Consider the following 22,081-nt stretch of genomic DNA (forward strand, 5'->3'; position numbering starts at 1 on the left):
TCTTGGGGCTTCTGAGGACACTGATCATGGTCAGGACCAGTGGCTGGTGAATATATTATTTTTCTTGGTTTTGAGTATCCAGGGGGAGCAGTGATTTAGGTACTACCCTAAAAAAGGTTCTGGAAAGCTCAAGGAAGAACCACATTACAGAAAGCCAATCTGATCTGGGAGCTCCTGGGAAGGCTTCCTGGAAGAATAAATTAACAGATTGATATAGTTACTCTATACACTTTGTTCTCTTCTTTGTGTGTATTAATCATCACCAAATTCTTAAGCACCTCCCAGTGTAACCAAGCAATTATTGGTTTACATTGGCTATTTTCATTTACTTTGCATTCTAGTCTAGGAAGTAGGTAGACTGTGAACCTCCATTGTACAGGAAACTGAGGCACAGAAAGGTTAAGTAAACTGCATACACCACAATTCCATAAAGCCAGAACCAAGATTTGAACTCAAGTCTGTCTGACCAAAGTTCCTGCCTTCAAAAAACAACTGCAGGTGAGCTCCAGAAGAGAGCTCAAGGTGGTTAAAGAAAGGAAGTGCACACACCTGGCTCGGGTGTAGGACCAGAGGATGCACCAGAGACCAAGACACAGGGGACAGGCAGCTCAGCACAGCTTGCTCTGCTGGTCTGACTGGACTTAGACACAGAAGCTCCGTGCCTCCTACATGAATGCACTGAAGCTTCCGGGCTGAGCTCACAGACTCCTTGTCTGAGCTCCTGACACAGTAAGCAGTGATCCAGGGCAGGGCAGATGCTGGGATTTAGGGCATTGTAGGAAAAGGTTTCAGGCATATATTTCCACAGCAACAATGAAGTTCCTCAGCCCCACAATGAAGTCTAAAAGCTGCCCTCCTGCTCGATCTGACCTGCTGGGCTTTGAGTCAGATCTCAAAACCCATCTACTACTTTTGGTGGTGAGGTGGGGCCCACCGGGGTAGATGGCCCCAGCTCTTCTGTCTTGTCTCCCTGGTGCCCACTGGTTTTCCTCCCTCAGCTGTTCATCAAGACAGATCCCAAGACCGCAGCAAGCAACTGTTCTAAGATGTAGAATCAGGAGATGGAAGACTCTCCTGGGAGAACCAGGCTAGTTAAGGTGAGGTAGGGAACAAGCAAGTGCTCTTCCCATGGTGCACTGGAGTGGAGGGATTGCAGTGGGAGAACATCAGAAGCAGGTAGAAGGATCCCGGAAGCAGGTGGGAGGATCCTGGAAGCAGGTAGGAGAGACTTGACACTGACACACAGCCAATCCTGGATGCCTGTGGCTCCCATTCCTCTTCCAAGAGCAAGGGAGCCATGCTGGAGTCTATGAATGACATCTTAGCCCCCTGCTTAAGACCACAGGGCAGAGACCAGGATAAACAGCCGCTATCAGCTTTTAGTTAGTTTCCCTTCCAGGGAAAGACACTGAGACTCTTCAGAGATGATCTTTCCTGAGCCAAGAATTATTTCTAAAAGCTGTAGCCCAGATCATACAACCTGCATGCCTGAAATCCTCCGTGGTTCCCCAAGGCTTGGCATTTCATGATCTTTTCTTCTGACTATTCCATTCCCGTGGTTTGCAATGTCCTTCTACACCCTACCACTGCCTAGAAAAGATGAAGGTCACTTCTCATGACCTCCAAGAATTCTCCAGCCCTGATGACTCCCTTCAGACAAGGCAACCAGTTCTGCCAGCATTCACCTCTTTTACTTGTGTGTGTGTGTGTGTGTGTGTGTGTGTGTGTGTGTGTGTGTGTGTGTGTGTGTGTGTGTGTGTGTGTGTGTGTGTGTGCGCGCTAGGGCTTGGATTCAAGGCCATCTCCCTTGGCTTTTTTTTTAACTTAAGGCTGGCACTCTACCACTTGGGCCACAGCTCCACTCCTGGCTTTTTGCTGATTAATTAGAAACAAGAGTCTCTTGGATTTTTTTGTTCCAGGCTAACTTTGAAACTTGATCCTCAGATCTCAGCCTACTGAGTAACTACGATTACAGGCATAAGCCACCAGGCCTGACTCCTTTTCTCTCTCTATTTTTTCCTGCTTAGCCCTTTCAAATTCTGGTCATGTGCCTAGCACTTGAAGATTACACAGGAGAGAAAAAGAGATGGGGGGGGGGGAAATAGCCCTATACAGCATTAGCAAAGGCAATGGTCGCATTCTAAACTATCCCTTTAAGTGGAAACCCTAGTCTTTTATGAATTGTCTTAAGCAGTTCCTGGAGCTTCTAGAAACTTTAATATCAACATGGAGGGCGTGGGCTGTTTGCTCAGCTGTGCCTGCGTCTCCAGGGCCCGGGTCCCAAACAGATGGAAAGGACGTGTTGAAGTGACGTTCTTATCAAATTCTCAGCCACATCTGTTACCCAAGAGGCTTCTGGGAAAGTTATAATAAACAGCAGAACTCCAGGGGCAAAAACTAAAACAGAGAAAAGTAGCCCAGGAATTCCTGGCTGGAAAGTTGGTTATGATGAGCTTTGCCAGCAAGTGCCACAGGTAAAGTGGGCCAGGAATCCTGGCCTACATCCATGGGGTGGGCTAATGCTCTAGTGTGTTTTTGCTGAGTTGAGCATAAGAACAGCTAGTAATGTGTCCAGGATCACTGCACACTAGCTGTGTGACTTTGGGCGATTCTCTGAACTTCTCTGAGCCTTAGTATTCTCATTTATAAAAAGAAGACGGTTACCAGGGGCCCATGGTTTATGCCTGTAATCTGAGCTACTCAGAAGGCTCAGAGCTGAGGGTCAGGGTACTAAGCCAGCACAGGCAGGAATGTCTGTGTAACTCATCTCTGATTAAGCACCAAAAAACTGAAAGTGGAACTTCAGCTCAAGTGGTAGAAGGCTGGCCTGGAGCACAAAAGCTCAGGGCATTGTCCAAAGTCAACAATGTCAGCGATATGGATTCCTTTTGACTTTGAGAAAGATTGGCCCATGCCAGCTCTGGTAGCTGCCAGCAGGCCTTGGCATCCCTTGGTTTATAGACACATTACTCCCATTTCTGCCAGTGCCTTCACATGGTGATCTCTACTGGGTGCGCTGTGTCAGCGTCCCAATGTCCCTTTTCTTACAAGGACACCAGCCATGGATGCGATCAGGGCCCACGCTAGTCCAATACCACCTCATCCTATCTCAATGACCTCTCTACAGACCTCTCTCTGAGTAAAGCCCGCCTTCTGAGGTGCTCGTGGCCAGGACTTGAACACACAATCTCAAGATGACACAATCCTATGCATGACGGTAGTTCTCCTCAATGGTCTTTCATTTGAGAAAGAACACGAGACTGATGGTACCTTTTGAACCCATATCCGATTCCCAGCTGGCTGGGGAGTGTGAAACTTCAAGCAATAAAGACCCTTCTCCTCACCCATTCCCTCCTCAACAGACACCTGCTCCAAGTTCAGAGCCTCCTTCTCCCCCTACTTCATTTTGCTCCCTCACACCTCCCCTTCAATGCACCCACATACTTTGTTGGCTCTCTGTCTGACCTAGGCACCTGATCCACACTGCTGGTAATGAGGAGGAAAGATTCTTCTTTTTCTTCTTCTTCTTTTTTATTGTAGGCCATGGGGCTTGATCTCTGTGCCTGGATGCTGTCCCTCAGCTCTTCAGCTCAAGGCTAGTGCTCTACCACCAGAGCCACAGCACCACTTCCACTGGTTTTCTGGTGGTTTATTGGACTTTCCTGCCCGGGCTGGCTTTGAACCATGATCCTCAGATCTCAGCCTCTTGAGTAGCTAGGATTACAGGTGTGAGCCACCAGTGGCCGGCCTGAGGGGGAAAGATTCTAACTTGATGATTTCAGACAGTGCATTGAAAAGAGGCAGAGAAATTGGGTTCTGAGGATCCCCTGATACTTAAGAAAGGACACCAGAAAGGTTGTAAAGAGTGACCATGAGTGTGGAAGAATGGACGAGATCATGCTTTTCTTGAATGCTTAGAACGCGAGAGAATAGCTGTGGGTAGATTAGATGCAGCACTTAAGAGTCATCTGCTGGATCCTCTTTCTACTGTTCAGGCGCACTTTCTTTGAGGAAGGATCCTGTGATCTCTGAAGCTGCCTCCTGTCTGCATTCACCCAGCCCCATGGACCCTTGCAGCGGGGCTCCAACCAGCTGAGCTCTAAGGCAGACACAGTGCCTGCCCTCCCCCAGGCCACAGGCTCTCCTTGCCTTTGTCCCGCCTGCTCCCAGCAAGCTGTTGTCTGCCCCCTCCGTGCTGTGCGGCACATTTTAAAATTCCCTGCAGATCCGTGAGAAGCTGATGTGTGGGCCATGTTCCAGACCAATTAAATCAGAATCTTCTCAATCTTTGGGTCCTTCCTGAGCCAAGGTCTAACCAGCACCGGGAGAGGACAGGGAAGTGAACTGGCCAGAGGCCCTCAGGACATGTTGTAACCAGGAGCTGGAACATGAGCCAAATGCTCTCTATCAGCTTCCCCCCAAGGGCACTCGCCCTGTGGAGAGGAGGATTTTGACAGAAAACCGGGTGCAGACTGGTTTCACGATGAAGAGAATGTCAGCATCCTCTCGGCGACCACCTGATAGGTAGCAGGACAATCTGTATCAGGGAAAAGTGCCACAAGGGCACCCACAGAGGCTGGAAGCTTATGAGTAACGAGAAGCGTGTGCACAGTTTGGAATGCTGGATTCTTGAGTTCAAATCCTGACTCTATCCTGTGCTCTGCTCAGTGTGCTTGGATACATTAGCTCTTTGAGTCTCTGTTCCTCCATTGAAGGGAGCGCTGAGACCAATAGACAGCACCGGTAAAACTCGGTGCCTAACACCCAGCAGGTTATGGTTATTAAAGCAAAGGCACACAAATGGAAAATGAGAAGATGTTATCATTCCTTCCAGAGGATACAAGAGATTCTTGATCTCCTTTCCTCTATGTACAAACCAGGGGAAAGCTAGAAAGCAAAGTGGAGAACCAGACCAATAGTTCTGCAAAACCTGTTCCAGGAGGTGCTTATGAAGAGCTCAGGAGGAAAGGCAAGATGATACTCTCTGCTGGACTGGGCCTGGGCTGGGCAGAAGACATGTAAGAGAGACCACAGGCTTCTCCTATGAGGAAATAATTGTTTCCTGAAGACAGTCTTCAAGTTCACGTGGACAGTAATGTCTGTGGATCAGCTCAGATGACCTGGCATAGTTATTTCATGATCAATCAGGAAATCTTCTAGAGTTTTAAAAACTATATATTCCCAGGCACTAGTTGGTGGCTCATGCCTACAATCTTGGCTACTCAGGAAGCTGAGATCTGAGGATCACAGTTCAAAGCCAACCCAGGCAGGAAAGTCTGTAAGACTTATCTGCAATGAACTACTGGAAAATTGGAAGTGGAGCTGTGGCTCAAGTGGTAGAGGGCTAGCCTGGAGCAAAAAATGCTCAGGGACAGGATCCAGGCCCTGATCTCAAGCACCTGCCCAGGCATGCACACACACACACACACACACACACACACACACACACACACACACACACACACAATCTTTGCTAGGTGTGATAGCAAACACCTGTTTTCTCAGTATTCTGAAGACTGAGGTAGAGGGATTCAGACTTGAAGGCCAGTCTGGGTTACGTAGCAACACCCTGATTTCTAAATGAATAAATAAACAATCAATATCTTTATAGATGATAATAGCATTTGAGTATCGATGTAACCAATGATCTAGTTTTTCATATCAGAGGTCAGGGCAGCAGTTATATTTTGAATTAAACCTTTTAAAATGATGCTGTGTCACCCCTGAGATTTAATCAAAGTTGAATTTGTGTTCCCTAGCAGCGGAAGTCAGGCAAGTGTGACTGAAGTGCAGGAAGGTACCATTAGCCCGGTCATTTCTGCCTCTACAGGGCAAGCCATTGTTAAGCAAAGGATTGAAGGGGTGACTCAGAGGCTGGGGAAAAGAGAGTGGAGAGGGAGTGACCTTCAACCTGACATGCCTTTCCTGTGTTCCCCACAGGAAGATGCATGGTTGGGCCCAATAAGAAATATTTAACTGCCGGGCACTGGTGGCTCACGCCTGTAATCCTAGCTACTCAGGAGGCTGAGATCTGAGGATCACAGTTTAAAACCAGCCCCGGCAGGAAAGTCCATGCAACTCTTATCTCCAATAAACCACCAGAAAACCGGAAGTGGCACTGTGGCTCAGGTGGTAGAGCGCTGGCCTTGAGCTGAAGAGCTCAGGGACAGCACCCAGGCCCAGAGCTCAAGCCCCATGACTGAGAGAGAGAGAGAGAGAGAGAGAGAGAGAGAGAGAGAGAGAGAGAGAGAGAGAGAGAGAGAGAGAGAGAGAACCATTTAACTGGACTATAATACATAATGTCAAAGAGGCCCCATGCCAGTGGCTTACGCTGGCAATCCTAGCTACTGAAGAAGCTGAGATCTGAAGAACATGGTTCAAAGCCAGCCTGGATACAAAGTCTGTGAGACTCTTATCTCCAATTAACCAGCAAAAAGCTAAAAGTGGAGTTGAGACTTAAGTGGTAGAACATTAACCTTGAGCATAAGAACTCAAGGGCACTTCCCAGGCCCAGAGTTCAAGCCCCAGGACCAGCTTGCACACACACACACACACACACACACACACACACACACACACACACACTAGTGAACTTGGAGGAACTTGTGATGTGAAATAAATACCATACAGAAAGACAAATAGTGCAGGATCTCACTTAGATGTGAATCTAAAACTATCCAACTGAGAGGAGCAGAGTTGGTGACTGGTGGCCAGTAGGGCTGGAAGAGTAGGATAAGCAGATGATGGGTAGAGGGTACAAACTTTCAATTATAATGTGAACGAGAAGGTTTAGCAGACAGACAGACAGACAGACAGACAGACAGACAGACAGACAGACAGACAGACAGACAGACAGACAGACAGATAGATAGAGAGATAGATAGATAGATAGATAGATAGATAGATAGATAGATAGATAGATAGATAGATAGATAGATAGAGATATACGCACACATATATGTATATATATACAGGTATGTATATATACAGATATATCTATACATAGATATAGATATATCTGTAACTATTGTGCAGAACACCAGTGGCTCATGCCTGTAAATCCTAGATACTCAGGAGGCTGAGATCTGAGGATCGTGGCTGGAAGCAGGCAGCTTTCTTCCGTGAGACTCTTATCTCAAATAAACTACCAAAATGCCAGAAGTAGAGCTGTGGCTCAAGTGGTAGAACCCTAGCCTTGAGCAAGAGAAGATCAGGGAAAGCATCCAGGCTGAGTTCAACTTCCAGGATTGGTGTACACACACACACACACACACACACACACACACACACACACACATACACACACACACACGAAATACTCTATCATATACTTGGTATTGCTGAGGGAGATGTTAAGTATTCTGATTACCAAAAAAAAAAGATTTCAGAAAAAAATAAGATAAACTTTGTTGACACGGATGGCTTTGTCAAATTTCATTAAGTCATGTTGTATTGGAAAACACTAGATGGCTAGAGTAAAAGCAGATTTAATTTGACTGTTGTTTTAGAGGGTGTGTGGGAAAACAAGCCAGTAATTGATGCTTTTTTACCACACGACAATGAAATGAAACCCTTAAGGGTCTGTCATTCATTTCAACAATTAGGTTGCACAAAGAAAAGCCTGTTTTCTCCTTAATCTGCTGTGTTCTGTCAGCACAAGGCTGGTTTCGTGGCTGGTGTCACAGACTGCCGATCACAGAGTAGGGCTTCTCTGTGGCAGGAGCGGTTCCAGGGAGACTGGGCAGGATGGATTCTACCTGCACATCTGCATGTGTCTCACCTCTCCTAGCCTCGGTGCCTGCTTCTGTAAAATGGAGGTGATGCCGTATGATGCTTACTGCGTGGTCAGCCCTCTCGGGTCATCACCATAGTTAAGAGCAACACTATGGAAAAGGGAAGGGGCCAGAAACAACAAATCCAGCATCTCTGATCCTATGAGTCACATTTGCCAAGGTGGGGTCGGAGGATAACAATCGAGAAGTTTCCACAATCAAGGCTGCTGTAGCAAAGAAGAGGAACAGGGACTCTGTTTAGTTGAGCTGTGGATTTCTGAGCCAGCACAGAGATATGGCTGAGATGCATTCCTGGAGGGCAACCAGAATGGGAAAATGCAAATTTACACCAGACACGGAGTTTCTTTTATCCATGTTCAAGGCTCTATGGACCCAAGATAAGTAGACTTGACTTAATGTGCTAATATTCACACACACACACACACACACACACACACACACACACACACACAGGATCACACACACACACACACACACACACACACACACACACACACACACACACACACACAGGATCACATTTGAAAGACGTGGCAATGTAAAGGAAATTCCTGCTTTGGCTTACGGACCAGACAAGTCAGGGGTCTCTGCTTTTCAGAGATAACGTCCCTGTCATATTCCCTTGGAGATGGTGGTCCCTCTTCCTCCCTCCTGGGATTTTAAACTTGTAGGATGTTCTTGGGCAGAAGGAGAGTGGGGGTGCTGGTGCACATCCACAGAAAGAAACAATGGTGAGAAGTTGGGTAACAAGTTGGAGGTCCTGAGAAGGAGACACGATGATTGGGCCCTCGGAAGCCATCTCTCGGGCCGCACGTTGACCTTTGGGAGTTGTGTGATATTGTGCATCGGATCGCATTTTCCCGATAAACACACCCCATTCACCTACTCTGGCTCAACCGGCTCCATGCAGTGCATGTAGAAAGCTTCCATTCCTGGTATTTAAGTTTCTTTGATACAATTTGTTTCTGTTAAGGAAAGCAGATCTTAATCTTGTTTGACAATTTCCTATCTTCCAAGAAGCGAGCGTGGGAAAGCCACGGGTGAGTCACTGCCCAAGAAAAATGGGGAAAAGTGAGCCCACAAAACCACCAGGCTGTTAACTCGAAGTACATGTGGAATTTGGGGGACTGGGAGAGGCACCATAATTAGGATGGAACCAGCGAGAGAAGGCAGGAATCCAAGATCAGACAGCAAGTGTGGAGGGAAGAGGATTAAGGGAGCAGGTAGCAAAGCCTTGCAGCTCCGGGTGAACCGGATGATGAAGGGATGTGGCAGCATGTGGTGTAGGGAGACAACGCAGTGGTAAAGGCGCCTTTGTAGGTTATGTAACCACGTCTAATGTATGTACGCATGTGTGTGTGAGCGCGGGAAGACGTGTCACTAATGAGATTAAAATTAGGATCGACACCCACCCACCACTGGGCTCAAAGACAAGCGGGAAGGCCTTAGTTACTGGTGAGAATGACTCTGTCTTTTAATCCCCTCGGGCAATTTCTTCCTGGCAGACTCAGTGCTGAGCTTGGCTCTAAGCAGAAGAGGCTGTATGCCAGGGACTCGGGGACTCAGTACTCTGTACCCCTCTCTCCTGCCCTACAAAGAGGATGCGCCTCTGTGGAAGTATGTAGCTACCCAAACGCTGGGGCCGAAACCAGCCATTACCTTCTCCACCGACAAAACACCTGCAGGATCTCAGGCCCCGTGCCCTCTTGGGAGTTCATGAAAGCATGCTCATTTCCTTTAAAATCCAAAGGAAAATAAAACCCTGAAGTTTCAGCTTGAAGGAAATGGTTTTAATATCTTTATGAATGTATTTTATGCCAATGCAATCATAAGATATATATTCTTATGCTTTCTTCAGGGTAGGTGGAGGAGGAACCAACAAATGTTAAGATGCAGCAGTTTTGGAAATAGTTTCCAAAGCAGGAGAAATAAAACAAAATAAGCCCCAAACAAAACAAAACAAAAAGGGGGTAGTGGAGAGAAAGGAGGAAGAGAAAATTATAAAATAAAAGTGAAAAGAGAAAGAAGAAAGGAGGGAGGGAGGGGGCCTAGTAATGAAGGGAGACATGGAGAAGAGTGCTGTTAGAAATGGAAAGAGGCAACTGGCCTCACAAAATCAGAGCTCCAGTGCCATCCTGCCTCTTCCTCCTAGCTTGGAGAAGTCTCTCCCCTCCCTTCCCCTCCCCTCCCCTCCCCTCCCCTCTCCTCCCCTCCCTTCCTTCTTGCAATGTTGGGATGAAATGCAGGACTTACCCATGGCTAGGCCAGCACTCTACCCCTGAGCTACACTCCCAACCCATCATTCGACTTTTCTGACTTACAATGTCCATATAGATACAACAGGCTTGTCTCCAATAACTACAGCAGAATGAGGGAAGAATTAGAATGCTATCTTGCACGTGCATCTGTAGCATGGTCTTCAGCAACGATTATGAATCCGATGATGCTGGAGACAGCATTGCTGGGGGAGGGGGGGGCTAAAGGGACAGCTGGTGACATGTAGGAGGCATAGAGCCATGGAGGCCAGGAGCCGAGGGTTAGAAGGTATGGAGGCCAGAAGTGGAGGTTGAGGAAGCATGGAGGCCAGGATCTGTGAAGGAACCAGCTGAGGCACATGACTACGGGTACTGGAGACATCGCCAAGACTTAAAACCCGAACCAGCAGGGCTAGGGACAATGTTTGGAGGAGTTAGAGCCACACCCGAGAGCCTGCTCAGGAAATTCCTGCAGGTGACTTACAGTTCCAATGGGTATTTGTCTAAGGTAGAGCTCAGGGTGCTAAGGAAGAAGAGAAAATGTGGAGTCCTGGGGGATTGCTTCATGCAATTGATCTAACAGCAGTTGCTTCCAGTGAACATGAGGCCAGCAGACCCAGCATAGCACTTCGTAGGCAAATAAGAAAATGAGACAAAGGAGCTCACCTCCTAGAGTGTAATTATTGCACCAAACAGAGGACCGCTGTTCACTGCGCTGAGAATCATGCCATCAAGAGCGCCAGGATTCTGAATCAAACCTGAGTCACTAAAGGTCGCTCACTAGTGTAACTCTTGGCAGGGTGTTGCAGCTTTTGGTATCATTCTCCTCATGTCCGAAATGGGGATAATATTAGGAACATTATAAAGTAAAGGTGAGCTCATCCACGCAATGCACTCAAGAGCCTGACAGGCAGTGAGACTCACACAAGGGCAGACAATATGATCGTCATCAACGCCACCACCCTCACCAGAAGAAATGAGTGGCTGGGGAAGAAGTAAAGGCCATGTATCTTAAACCAACAATTTAAGTCTGTGCCAATTCAGACCAAAGGCCAGCACAGGAGGTCAAGGTCATGGGAAAGATTTCCCCAGGATGTAAGAACCACAGAACACATTTCTTTGTCTAGAGAAAATGATGGACGAAAATTGTAGCCGAAGTCTTCACGCTCTGAAATACAGCAGTAATGGAAGTGCTGGTTGTGTGAACACAAGATATTTAAGTCTCCCCCCCCCAAAAAAAATGTGGCATTGGTACTATCAACTGAACAAAGGTTTTAAAAAAATGTTCATAAGCTCTCCTAAAACAGAGATGAAAATAAATATTTAACTGGTATATCAAGCCTATGATTATACATCAATACATACATATATTGATATATGTATTGATATATTTGGGGCCATGCTAAAAAGAAAAAGTCACCTTAAACTATAATATTTTCAGCCAGGCACTGGTGGCTCATGCCTATTATCCTAGCTATTCAGGAGGCTGAGATCTGAGGATTATGGTTCAAAGCCAGCCTGGGCAGAAAAATCCCTATGAGACTCTTATCTCCAATTAGCCCACTCAAAAACTGGAAGTGGGGGCTGGGAAGGTGGCCCAGTGGTAGAGTGCTTGCCTTGCATGCATGAGGCCCTGGGTTTGATTCCTCAGCACCACATAAGCAAAAAGAAAAAAAAAAAGTCAGAAGTGGCGCTGTGGCTCAAGTGGTAGAACTCTAGCCTTGCACTGAAGAGCTGAGGGACAGTGCCCAGGCCAGAGTTCAGGCCCCACGACCGGACCCAAAAAAAAACAAAAACAAAAAAACTGGAAGTGGTGCTGTGGCTCAAAGTGGTAGAGCACCAGCCTTGAGAAAAAGAGCTCAGGGACAGTGCCCAGGCCCTGAGTTCAAGCCTATGACTGACAATATATATATATATATATATATATATATATATATATATATATATATATATAATATATGTAATACTTTCATATATAATATATATTCTATAATTAATAAGTTTTATTACATATTAACAATATTATATATTATCTTATATATCATAAATATTCTATAATATATGTATATAATATATATATTATTTTTGTCTAAGCATATGTGGGTGGTTCAGTCCTGTAATCCTAACTTCACAGGAGGCTGAGATACAGAGGATCACAGTCCAAAGCCAGTCCAGATAGAACAGTCTACAGATTCCCTCTCAAATTACCAGTTAAACAAACCAGACTGGAAGCATGGCTGAAGTGGTAGAGCACCAGCTGAATAAGCAAATTGAGTGAGAGCAGAAGATGTTGAGATTTTTTTAAGGAAGTATGTGCATAGCAAAAGATACAGAGGTACATAAACGGTTCCTTTTCTAGACCCTTGGTTAAGGCTGTAATAAGCCCTGCCACCGTTTGAATCTGGAGGCAAAGTTAGTGTCAGTACCATGGAGAGAGACACTCTGGGGCTAAGTCACTGGGGTATCTTCTTGGAAGACACCACTGTGCCCCCTTGAGTGACATTCAGGTACTTTAATGCCCTTACTCTCCCTGGGTCTTGCTCTAGGAAAATTAAGATCTAGAAGAGGAAGCTTAATGGTTCTCTTCCTCTCACCTCTCCACCTCTGCTTTTTAGGCCATCCCACATGCATAGACAGTCACAGCATCGTACTCTTGAAAGCCACAATATGGGGCTCTTTAAAGCAAGAAATGGCCAGCGCCCCTGGCTCATACCTGTCATCCTAGCTACTCAGGAAGGCTGAGACCTGAGGATCACTGGTTCAAAGCCAGCCCAGGCAGGAAAGTCCGTGAGACTCCTATCTCCAATTAACCACCAGAAAACCAAAAGTGGCGTCGTGGCAAAATGTGGTAGAGCACTAACCTTGAGCAAAAGAGTTCAGGGACAGCGCCCAGGCCCTGAGTTCAAGCTCCATGACTGACCCACCCACTTCCAAAAAAAACAAAAAAAGTACCAAGCAAGAAATGGAATACCTGGGAACTGGGTTTCTAAGGGCTTCGGCTCTGCCTTTCATTTCATAAGCTACTGGCTTCTTCCTACTTGATTTATTCCTGGCTTCTGCTGGGCTCAGGAAAGGCAGCACGAACACCTGGCATGTTCCATGATTTGAACACAAGGAAATGTCAGAGAGAAGAGGCGCCTGACGTTTTCCGTGTTTGTGGGGTGTGATAAATTGAGAGTTCTGATGGGGAAAAGTCAGAAGGTCATGTGTGTCGCCATGAAAAATTCCAACCCAAGCTGTGAAACTAGCAGTTCACCTGAGGCTCCTTGCTAGGTACAAGTACCCAAATCAATCCTCTGGATACCTCCTCCCTCCACCCTGCACCCCTAGCACCCACCAAGGGGTTGCCGTGGGACTGGGCTTGCTAATAGGCTGTAAGCAGAAGGGACAGGTGCCATTTCCAGAACGAAGACTTTAAGAAGCAGCTTGTGCCTCCTCCTCTTTCTCTCACCCCCTCCACCCGCAGAATGCAGGGAAAAAGAAAGGCCTCTGAAGGGATTGATGGAGTCCTTTAAGCTGGACCAAAATCCAATCTTCACCACCATCTGGAGAGAGTGGGCGGGGCCAGGAACACCCATCTTAGCCTGTCAGGTGGATAGATGCAAATTCTCTCTGGCAGTTGAGCCAGTTTGTGATTAGAGGGGCTGCTTGTTACAGCAGCAGAATCTACCCTCCTAACAGGAGTTCAGGTGACCTGACTGTTAGGCAGGTAAACTGCGCTAATTGAACAGGAAGGAGATAGCTGAGATATTCTTTTTTGAAAATGAATCTGCGTAGTTAACTCCATCCTTTGATATTTTTCCTTTTTGTTTCTTTCCACACAAGCCTTCCCCAACTTCAGCTCAGGCCTGGGGCTCTAAGCCTTTTCCAGCTGTGCTTAACATTTGGGAGTTTGGTGTCTTCACACCTCCCACGTTTGGAAGGACACATTCTTCAAAATGCATACAAGGAGACAAGGTGCAGCATGTACATTTCCCCTGAAAACAATCATTCAAAATATTGTGGGATAGGCACAACTCCTTTTCATATATTGAGATGATAAATCTATTTAAAATTATATTGTTTTCGCTAAATGAGACGCATGCTGAAGATTTGAGGTCTACCATTGTCTTTGAAGTGCATTCAAAGTAGGTGGATGCAAGGATGGACTGATGGATAGACAGAGACAAATATGATAGAGCAAATAAAGTCAAGCATTAATTATAGAATCTAGGGGACAGGTATTATGGATACTGTAACCATAATGCTATTTTTTCTGGTGGCACTGGAGTTTGAAGCCCGGGCTTCAGGCTTGCTACATTGGTGCTTTACTACTTGAGTTACTCCTCTAACCTGGCATGACAGTGGCTATTCTGGAGATGAAGTCTTTAGAACCTTTTTGCCCAGATTAACCTTGCACCTCAATCCTCCATATCTCAGCTTCCTGAGCAGTGAGGATTACAGGCATGAGCCACTGGTGCCTGGTTAGGTTTTCTACATTAAATACTTTTCCCCCAAATAAAATCTTCAGTGAGAGTAGAAATCTGAGCAAGTTATTGTTCCATGATTTGTTTTTATTTTTTTCTTGACAATATGTCATGGAAATCTTTGCATGATGATAGGCAGGCAGAGATGACAGACAGATAGGTAGGTAGATAAATAGATACATAGATGGACATAAGTTAGATGATATAGATAGATGATAGGAAGATATCTGATAGACACATATATAGATGATAGATATAAATAGATAATATGTAGAGAGATAATACATGATAAATACAAAGACAATAAATATAGATAGATGTTCAATGGATGGATACATAAATACACAGACACATGGATGATAAATGATTTAGATAAAGGATAGAAATGATAGTGTGTGTAAGAGAGAGAGCAATCTTTTCAACTGTCTTGGGTACATCCTTATGTATGTTTATCTATCTATCTATCTATCTATCTATCTATCTATCTATCTATCTATCTATCTATCTATCTATTGTGCAGATCCTGGGGCTTGAACTCTGGGGCTAGGCGCTGTCTCTGGGGTTTTTTGCTCAAGGCTAGCTCTCTATACCATTTGAGCCACAGTCCCACTTCCAGATTTTTTGGTGGTTAATTAGAGATAAGAGTCTCATGGACTTTTCTGCCTGGTCTGGCTTTGAATCTTGATCCTCAGATCTCAGCCTCCTGAGTAGCTAGGATGACAGACGGGAGCCCCTGGCACCTGGCACCTTTATATATTTAAGCTTTGCTTTATTGATGAATGCTTGAGCTATTTCTACTTGTCTCCTATTATCAGTCATGGCACAGATTTCTGTGCTTCAGTGTGATAGCAGATCTATGCCCACCACAGTACACCAGCTGCCTCCCCTGGTTCACCTGCCCCTCCCCGCCCCCAGCCACGCCCCCCAGCTCCCGGCAATGTCTGCTCACTAGCACAGTACCTTCCATAGGCAAGAGCCAGGAATGTGAAAGAACAAGAAAGCTTTCGTCTAAACTTCCAACGGAACCTTTTAAAAGGGTTTGGCTCCCATAAAACATTGCCAGGGACACACATGCAGTCTCAGAACACAAGCAGTACCAGCATGAACGGAATGCTGCCTGGAAAAAACTCAGTGGTGTGGGAGGCATCAGGTGTAAAGTGGAAAGGGGTGTGTGTGTGTGTGTGTGTGTGTGTGTGTGTGTGTGTGTGTGTGTGTGTGTGTGTGTGTGTGTGTGTGTGTGTGTGTGTGTGTGTGTGTGTGTGTGTACTGAACAATGCACAACTACAGCATCATTCAGCTCCAGAAGACACTCAACCATCAACAGAGCTGAAATTCTTGAACAGGTGGGGCGTTTGGCAAAGCAGAAGTTCAAGGTTCAAAGAATCAAAGCTAGAGGGTTGAAGATAAAACTGCAAGTAGTCACAGGAAGTAATAAGTAAGGTTTGGTGTGGTGGCTTCCCCTCTCCCCCTCCTACCCCTATAATCCTAGCTACTTGGGAGGTTGAGATCTGGAGGATTGTGGTTTGAGGTTGACCTGTACAAAATGTTCTTGAGATCTCATCTCACCCAAGAGGGGGGAAAAAATCTGGCACAATGATATATGTGTGACATGCTCAGATAAGATGACTTCTCCAGGCAAACAGGCAAACGGTTTGTCTTTTGTAAGCTCTGGAAACAGGGCTAACACATTTGGAATTCGGTGGTGTTCACCCTTGCTTTTTCCCTTTGATTCATGTTCACAGGTCCTTCCCTACCTGGGTGCTCTGTAGCAGACTTCCGTGGTTAAGAGGGAGCTTTTCTGGGCCAGGTCCAATACAGACCTGGGGCGGGGGGGGGGGGGGCGGGGGGGGCGGGGAGAAGGGGGGGGGCAACTGGGCTCCTTCATCTTCCAGAGGGCAGAGAGAAAACCATGCTGTCTGCGCTCTTCTTGCTTACAGTGGCTGATCTCTCCCACAAACTCAACTGAACAAAATCGCTCAAAGCCAAGCATGCATTCAAATGTAAAACCGCATTCATGAAAACCAGGGCTGGGCTCAACTAGAGTTGAGGTGTTTGTGGATTCTGCCTTCCTTCCCAGGCACATTGTTTGTAGCTGTGACATTGTAGCTATGGTTCTTACAATGCTACTCCCTCGGTCTGCAAGAGATCGCTCAATTATTTTAACAGTTACCATGGAAACCCATGATCTTATTCCTTTACTCTTCCCCTGTGGTCCCTTCCCCCTACTCTTACACAACCCCCAACCCCCGATTCTTTCCAGAAAACCCTGTGAAACTTTCCATTCTGTCACCAGAAACTATCCGGCCTCTCTTGTTAAATGGCTAAAAGAAAACCCGTGCTTGGAATGCTAACGCATGAGTTAATGAGGATCGGAATAAGGATGTTCAATTAGTCCAGGAGGCAAATTAAACCAACCTTCATCTGTGCAGCATGAGGGATGCACAGAATTAGGTGAACTTGGGGTAGGAACAAGGGTTCTCCATGTTTATGCTTTCAGTGTAAGTTTAATTATGAACCGTGTGGATACAGTCTTATGAAAATATACCTAAGGGAGGAGAAGAGGGAATATGCTCATGGTTATGGAAGTTTCTTTCTTGGGTGGTGAAAATGTTTTGATGGATATAGGACTCTGTGGCCAATTTCAGACCACTGGATCTGTATAGTTTGCACAGGTGGACAGGGTTCTCTATGAATTATGCCTTGACTCAGGGTCTGATGATATTGCCTGGCTGGCCTTAAATGTCTCAGTCCAAGCAATTCTCACTACCTCAGCCTTCCAGGTAGCTGGGACTATAGAAGTATGCCACTGTACCAGACTTAAAAATTTTAAACTCTTCAGTGGAATCAACTCCTTTCCTGAGCTCCTTTTCTTCCTTCTCTCTGGACAGCAGCTCGATCTCTGGAATCTAAGCACTGCCTTCATTGTACATACTTTGCTTTGCCAATTAGGGTTCCTTACCCTTCCAAATGCTTACCTTCTTCCTGCTGGATGTGTGTCCCAACTCCGGCTACACCGCATTTTCGTTTGTCTGAATGCTGGGCTCTTAGGTCTTCAGTGGACAACTCTCTTCCCAGAATCCCTAGCTTCCCTCATTACCATAATCTTCCCGAAATCCCCAGCTCTCTTATTACTAGACGATTCCCAGAATCCCTAGCTCCCTCATTACCATAATTATCAGCTTCACTGATTCTACTAATCCTCATCCATCACCAATTCTCCATCCCTACTCACAGGTCACTCAGAGACTTGGGTTAAACTGCGATGGTCAGCATGGACCTCTAACTTCACAGACTCTAACCTTAGGACCTTAGGGCTGCTCAGCAGGCTCATTTGTGTCTACCCTCACTCTATCTTCATATTCCATGGCAAAGCTCGTCAAACTCTGGACCATCACCTCAAATCCTCCCCTCAGTAAGCAGCGCCAACATCTGTGTTCAATCTCATCATGTGTTCAATCTAAGCACCGAATGAACTCAACCCATTGGCTCTGGAAAAACAAGACAGAGAAAAAGCCCTCCTCTTGGAAAGCTGAGATCTTAGGAAGAGCAGAAGATAAAGCAAGAAGGAAGAGGGTCAGGCACAGCGGAGCACACCAGTAATCCCAGCGTGTTCAAGAGGCATAGGGAGGGAGGAGGATCAAAGTCTCAGGTTGGCCCTGGGCAAGAGCACAGGATCCTATCTGAAAAATAAAATAAGGCAATAAAATAAGGTGTGGTTGGAATGATATAGCACCTGCCTAGCCAGGTAAGGCCTTGGGTTCAAACCCTAGTTCCTGTCACCAAAAACAGGGCAGCAATGGGTCTCATGAAGAAGATTCAGTATAACAGAAAAGGAATGGGGGTGGGGTGGGGGTCTACTTTGGGAAGAAGAGCCAGGAAAGCTTCTCCAAAAGGATGTCTACATAGAAAAGAAAATGGTAAGTAGTGTTGGAAACTCCATTCCTAGCTACGCAGGAGGCTGAGATCTGGAGGATTATAGTTCAAAGCCAACCTTGGGCAGAAATGTCTATAAGACTCTATCTCCAATGAATCATCAAAAAGCAGGGCTGGAGGCATAGTTCAGGTGATAGACGCCCTGAGTTTAAGTCCTAGAATCAAAAGAAGGCGAAGAGGAGGAAGAGGAGCAGGAGCAGGAAGAGAAGGAAGGGGAGGAAGAAGAGAAGGAAGAGGAGCAGGAGGAGAAGGAAGAAAAGGAGGAAGAAGTAGTCAGCTATGCAAATACCAAAGGGAGCAGAATCATAAGCTCAAAGGGAAGGGACAGCTTTGTGCTCAGTAACCTAAGAGCCAGCATTGTTGTTAGAACAAGCTGGGTGACAAGGAAAAGGAAGAGGAAAGAAGACAAGCCAGAACAAGGGTAGGTTACAGTGATCTAAGGATCAGAGACTGCATTCAAGATGGAGCTGTGTGTGTGGAGCTTGACAGGATGCAAATTTCTTGAGGACAGTCTGAAAGTCTGAGAGTAGGAAGCTGATTGATTAGGAATGTCTGACCTGTTTCTGGTGATACACATATCATGCAGGTGAGAACCGAGAGAAATGACTGGAGTGTGTGCTCATAGGCCAGGCCCAGTGGCTTTCCATGGCTTTCCAGGGTATGAAGGAGGAGGGCAGGAAGGTAGGATGTGATTTTTTAAAAAAAGAAGAAGTTGGGTCCTGGGGGTTTACGTCCCTGTAATCCTACTCAGGAGGCTGAGATCAGAAGATCATAGTTTGAGGTCAGCCCGAGCAGGAAAGAATGTGAGACTCTTATTCCCTTAAACCACAAAAAAAAATATTTAAAAAGCCAGAAGTGGAGCTGTGGCTCAAGTGGTAGAGAGCTAGTCAAAGCTCAGGAACAGCACCAAGGACCTGAGGTCAAATCCTAGGACCAGCACACACACACACACACACGAGGAAAATCAAAAGACAAGACAGGGCTCAGATTTCTGCCTTAAGTTTCCAAGACGAAGAAGAAATTTCTTTTTTTTTTTTTATACACCTGAGTTCATGGTGTGAGATTTATACCAGCTGTCTCTGTAGCACACAGAGGAGTTAAAAGACTCACAACAATACTAAACAAGTGAGGGATACTTACAAAACAATCTCAATCCTAGTAAAGCAATATCTCATGGGATCTATAAATCGCTCTATGAGTCCCAGACCTGTCCTTCAACCATGTCGCTGTTAGAAATTATTTCCATTCTCAGCTGCCACCAGGATCATTTGCAACACACACACACACACACACACACACACACACACACACACACACACACACACACACACATCAGATCACGTGGAATCCCTGCTTAAAAACTTCCAATGGCTCCCCACTGCAGCCCTTTAAGCTTTGCCCAATTAGGGCCCTAGCTTTCCCTCTGCAACCAAGTTCCCCAAATTACCTTCTGAGAGTACCTAGGAATGTACCTAGGGACATACTGAAGTGGAGGGTGCTGTTGTATGATTACTGTCTGCACTGTAAACAAACTGTCTGGCTCTTTCTTTTTTTTTTCCTGCCAATCCTGGGGCTTGAACTCAGGGCCTGAGGCACTGTCCCTGAGCATCTCTGTGCTCAAGGCTGGTACTCTACCACTTGAGCCACACCTTCACTTCTGGTTTTTTATAGGCTTTTTGTTTTGTTTTCTGTGGGTTTGTTTTTTTGGGGGGGTTGTTAAATGGAGATAAGAGTCTCATCAACTTGCCTGCCTGGATGGACTTCCAACCCTGATCCTCCAATCTCAGCCTCCTGAGCAGCTTGGATCACAGGCATGAGCCACTGGCACCCAGCCAGTTTCCTTTTGCCTCTTTCTCCCCCCTGAACACCAAGCCCCATGGAACTGTTGTCCTTGCTGGAGTGGCTGCAGCCACCCTGGCACACCGTGGCACACCTTACCTTGCCAAAGCTGCCTTTCCCCAGCACCATCAGGAAGTTGAAGTCGGTCAGTTTCATCCGGTCCCTGTTACCGTTGTTGTCAAACTTGGAGATGGTGTTGGTGGTCTTTTCTTCGGGAGTCTTGTTTCCTTGGCCTACCTTGGCCCTCTAGAGGAGAAAGGACAGGGAGGGGGTGGGGGACATGATTAGGGTGAGCAGGTGGAAGCAGTCACGTGCATACTGTGGGCTCCTGCAGCTAGCTCACATGCTGCGTCACCTGGTCGCACATCTGTTTCACAAGGCCCAGACCAGAGCATCCTTGTCCAGCTCTCCTTGTCCCTCCTGTCTCAAGCATCACCCACAAACTGTCCCTTCCTCTCCTAGTGCTTGCTAGCTTTTTTGTGTACATCTGTCCTCTCTCTGACCCAGCCGGCTACTACTACAAGATTCCCACCCACTGCCCCACAGGCTGTGGGCGCATCCTGTCAATTATAGGACGAAGGTCAAAGACCTTTTGCTGGTTTATGCGATCAGCCTCTACCTGGTGGCTGTGCCCGCCCCCAAAGAACCGCGTGTTAAAGACTTGGGCCTCAGGGTGGCGCTGTGGGTTGGTGGAAGACCTTTAGAGGGCGGGGCCTGGTGGGAGGAAGTTAAGTCCTTGGGTTGTGTCTTTGATGGGGACTGGGGGGCCCTCACCTTTTCTCTTCTGCTTCCTGGGCACCAGGCAAGCAGTTTGGCCCACCACACGCTCTCCCACCAGAGGCAAAGCCTTTGGTCTGCCCCATCTTGGACTGAAGTTTCCAGGACCACTTTAGAACCCCTTTAGAGGTTGGGAAAGGAACACAAAGGTACAATGCGCCTATGTGCCTCTGATCATACAAAATACCATTCATCGAAATGAACTCCAGGAAATGAAAACAAGAGTTGTTTGTTTGTTTCCTCTTGTTGATGCTTTTCTTTTCTTTTTTGTCTTCCTTGTTCCTTTATCTGTCTTTGGGAGGGTAAGGAGAGGCACAGAAAACTGGACACTGTGTTGAAAAGGGGCTGTGCAACTTGTGGGTGGGGACGGGAGGGAAAAACTGGGAGAGAATCAGGGAAGGGGAAACGTCCAAAAAGAAATGTCCTCTTTATCTGACGCATGTAACTGTCACCCCTCCATATACCATCTTTACAATAACAATAAAAACATTACAACCAAAGAAAAAGAAGTTAGTTAACCAGGTGTTTTGTTACAGTGACAGAAAGCTGACTGACACCTGCCTGTGTATCCTCTTCACTCCCAGGCTGCTGCTGCTGTTCCTCCTCCTCCTCCTCTTCCTCCTCCTCCTCCTCCTCCTCCTCCTCCTCCTCCTCCTCCTCCTCCTCCTCCTTCTCCTCCTCCTCCTCCTCTTCCTCCTCCTCCTCCTCCTCCACCTCCTTCTCCTCCTCCTCCTTCTCCTTCTTTCTCTTCTACCTCCCTCATCTCTCTCTCCTATCACTGAGGGCTGCCCTCAAAGAGGATTACTTCTCCTCTTCCTCCTCCTCCTCCTCCTCCTCCTCCTCCTCCTCCTCCTTCTGCTTCTTTCTCTTCTATCTCCCCCATCTTTCTCTCCTATCACTGAGGGCTGCCCTCAAAGGGGATTGTGGGACATTGGTCTCTTCATCTCTTTCTTTCTTCCTCAGCTATCTGGAAGCAAGCAGCTCCTTGGCCATGAGCTCCCACAATAACCTGCCACCT

The 22,081-nt window shown here is 46.6% G+C and overlaps 1 protein-coding gene across 2 annotated transcripts in view; it reads right to left on the bottom strand.

The window, feature by feature from the left end:
- Prkcb (protein kinase C beta) overlaps nt 1-22,081 on the bottom strand; it is a 300,272-nt gene that overhangs the window by 58,938 nt on the left and 219,253 nt on the right. For both annotated transcript variants that reach the window (XM_070004318.1, XM_070004319.1), the window contains exon 9: nt 20,386-20,532. In XM_070004318.1, the coding sequence (XP_069860419.1) occupies nt 20,386-20,532 (147 nt within the window). The remainder of the gene's footprint in view (nt 1-20,385; nt 20,533-22,081) is intronic.

This window comes from Dipodomys merriami, unplaced genomic scaffold (genome assembly GCF_024711535.1).
Source record: "Dipodomys merriami isolate MVZ:Mamm:240054 unplaced genomic scaffold, mDipMer1.0.p SCAF_62, whole genome shotgun sequence".
Taxonomy (NCBI): Eukaryota; Metazoa; Chordata; class Mammalia; order Rodentia; family Heteromyidae; genus Dipodomys; species Dipodomys merriami.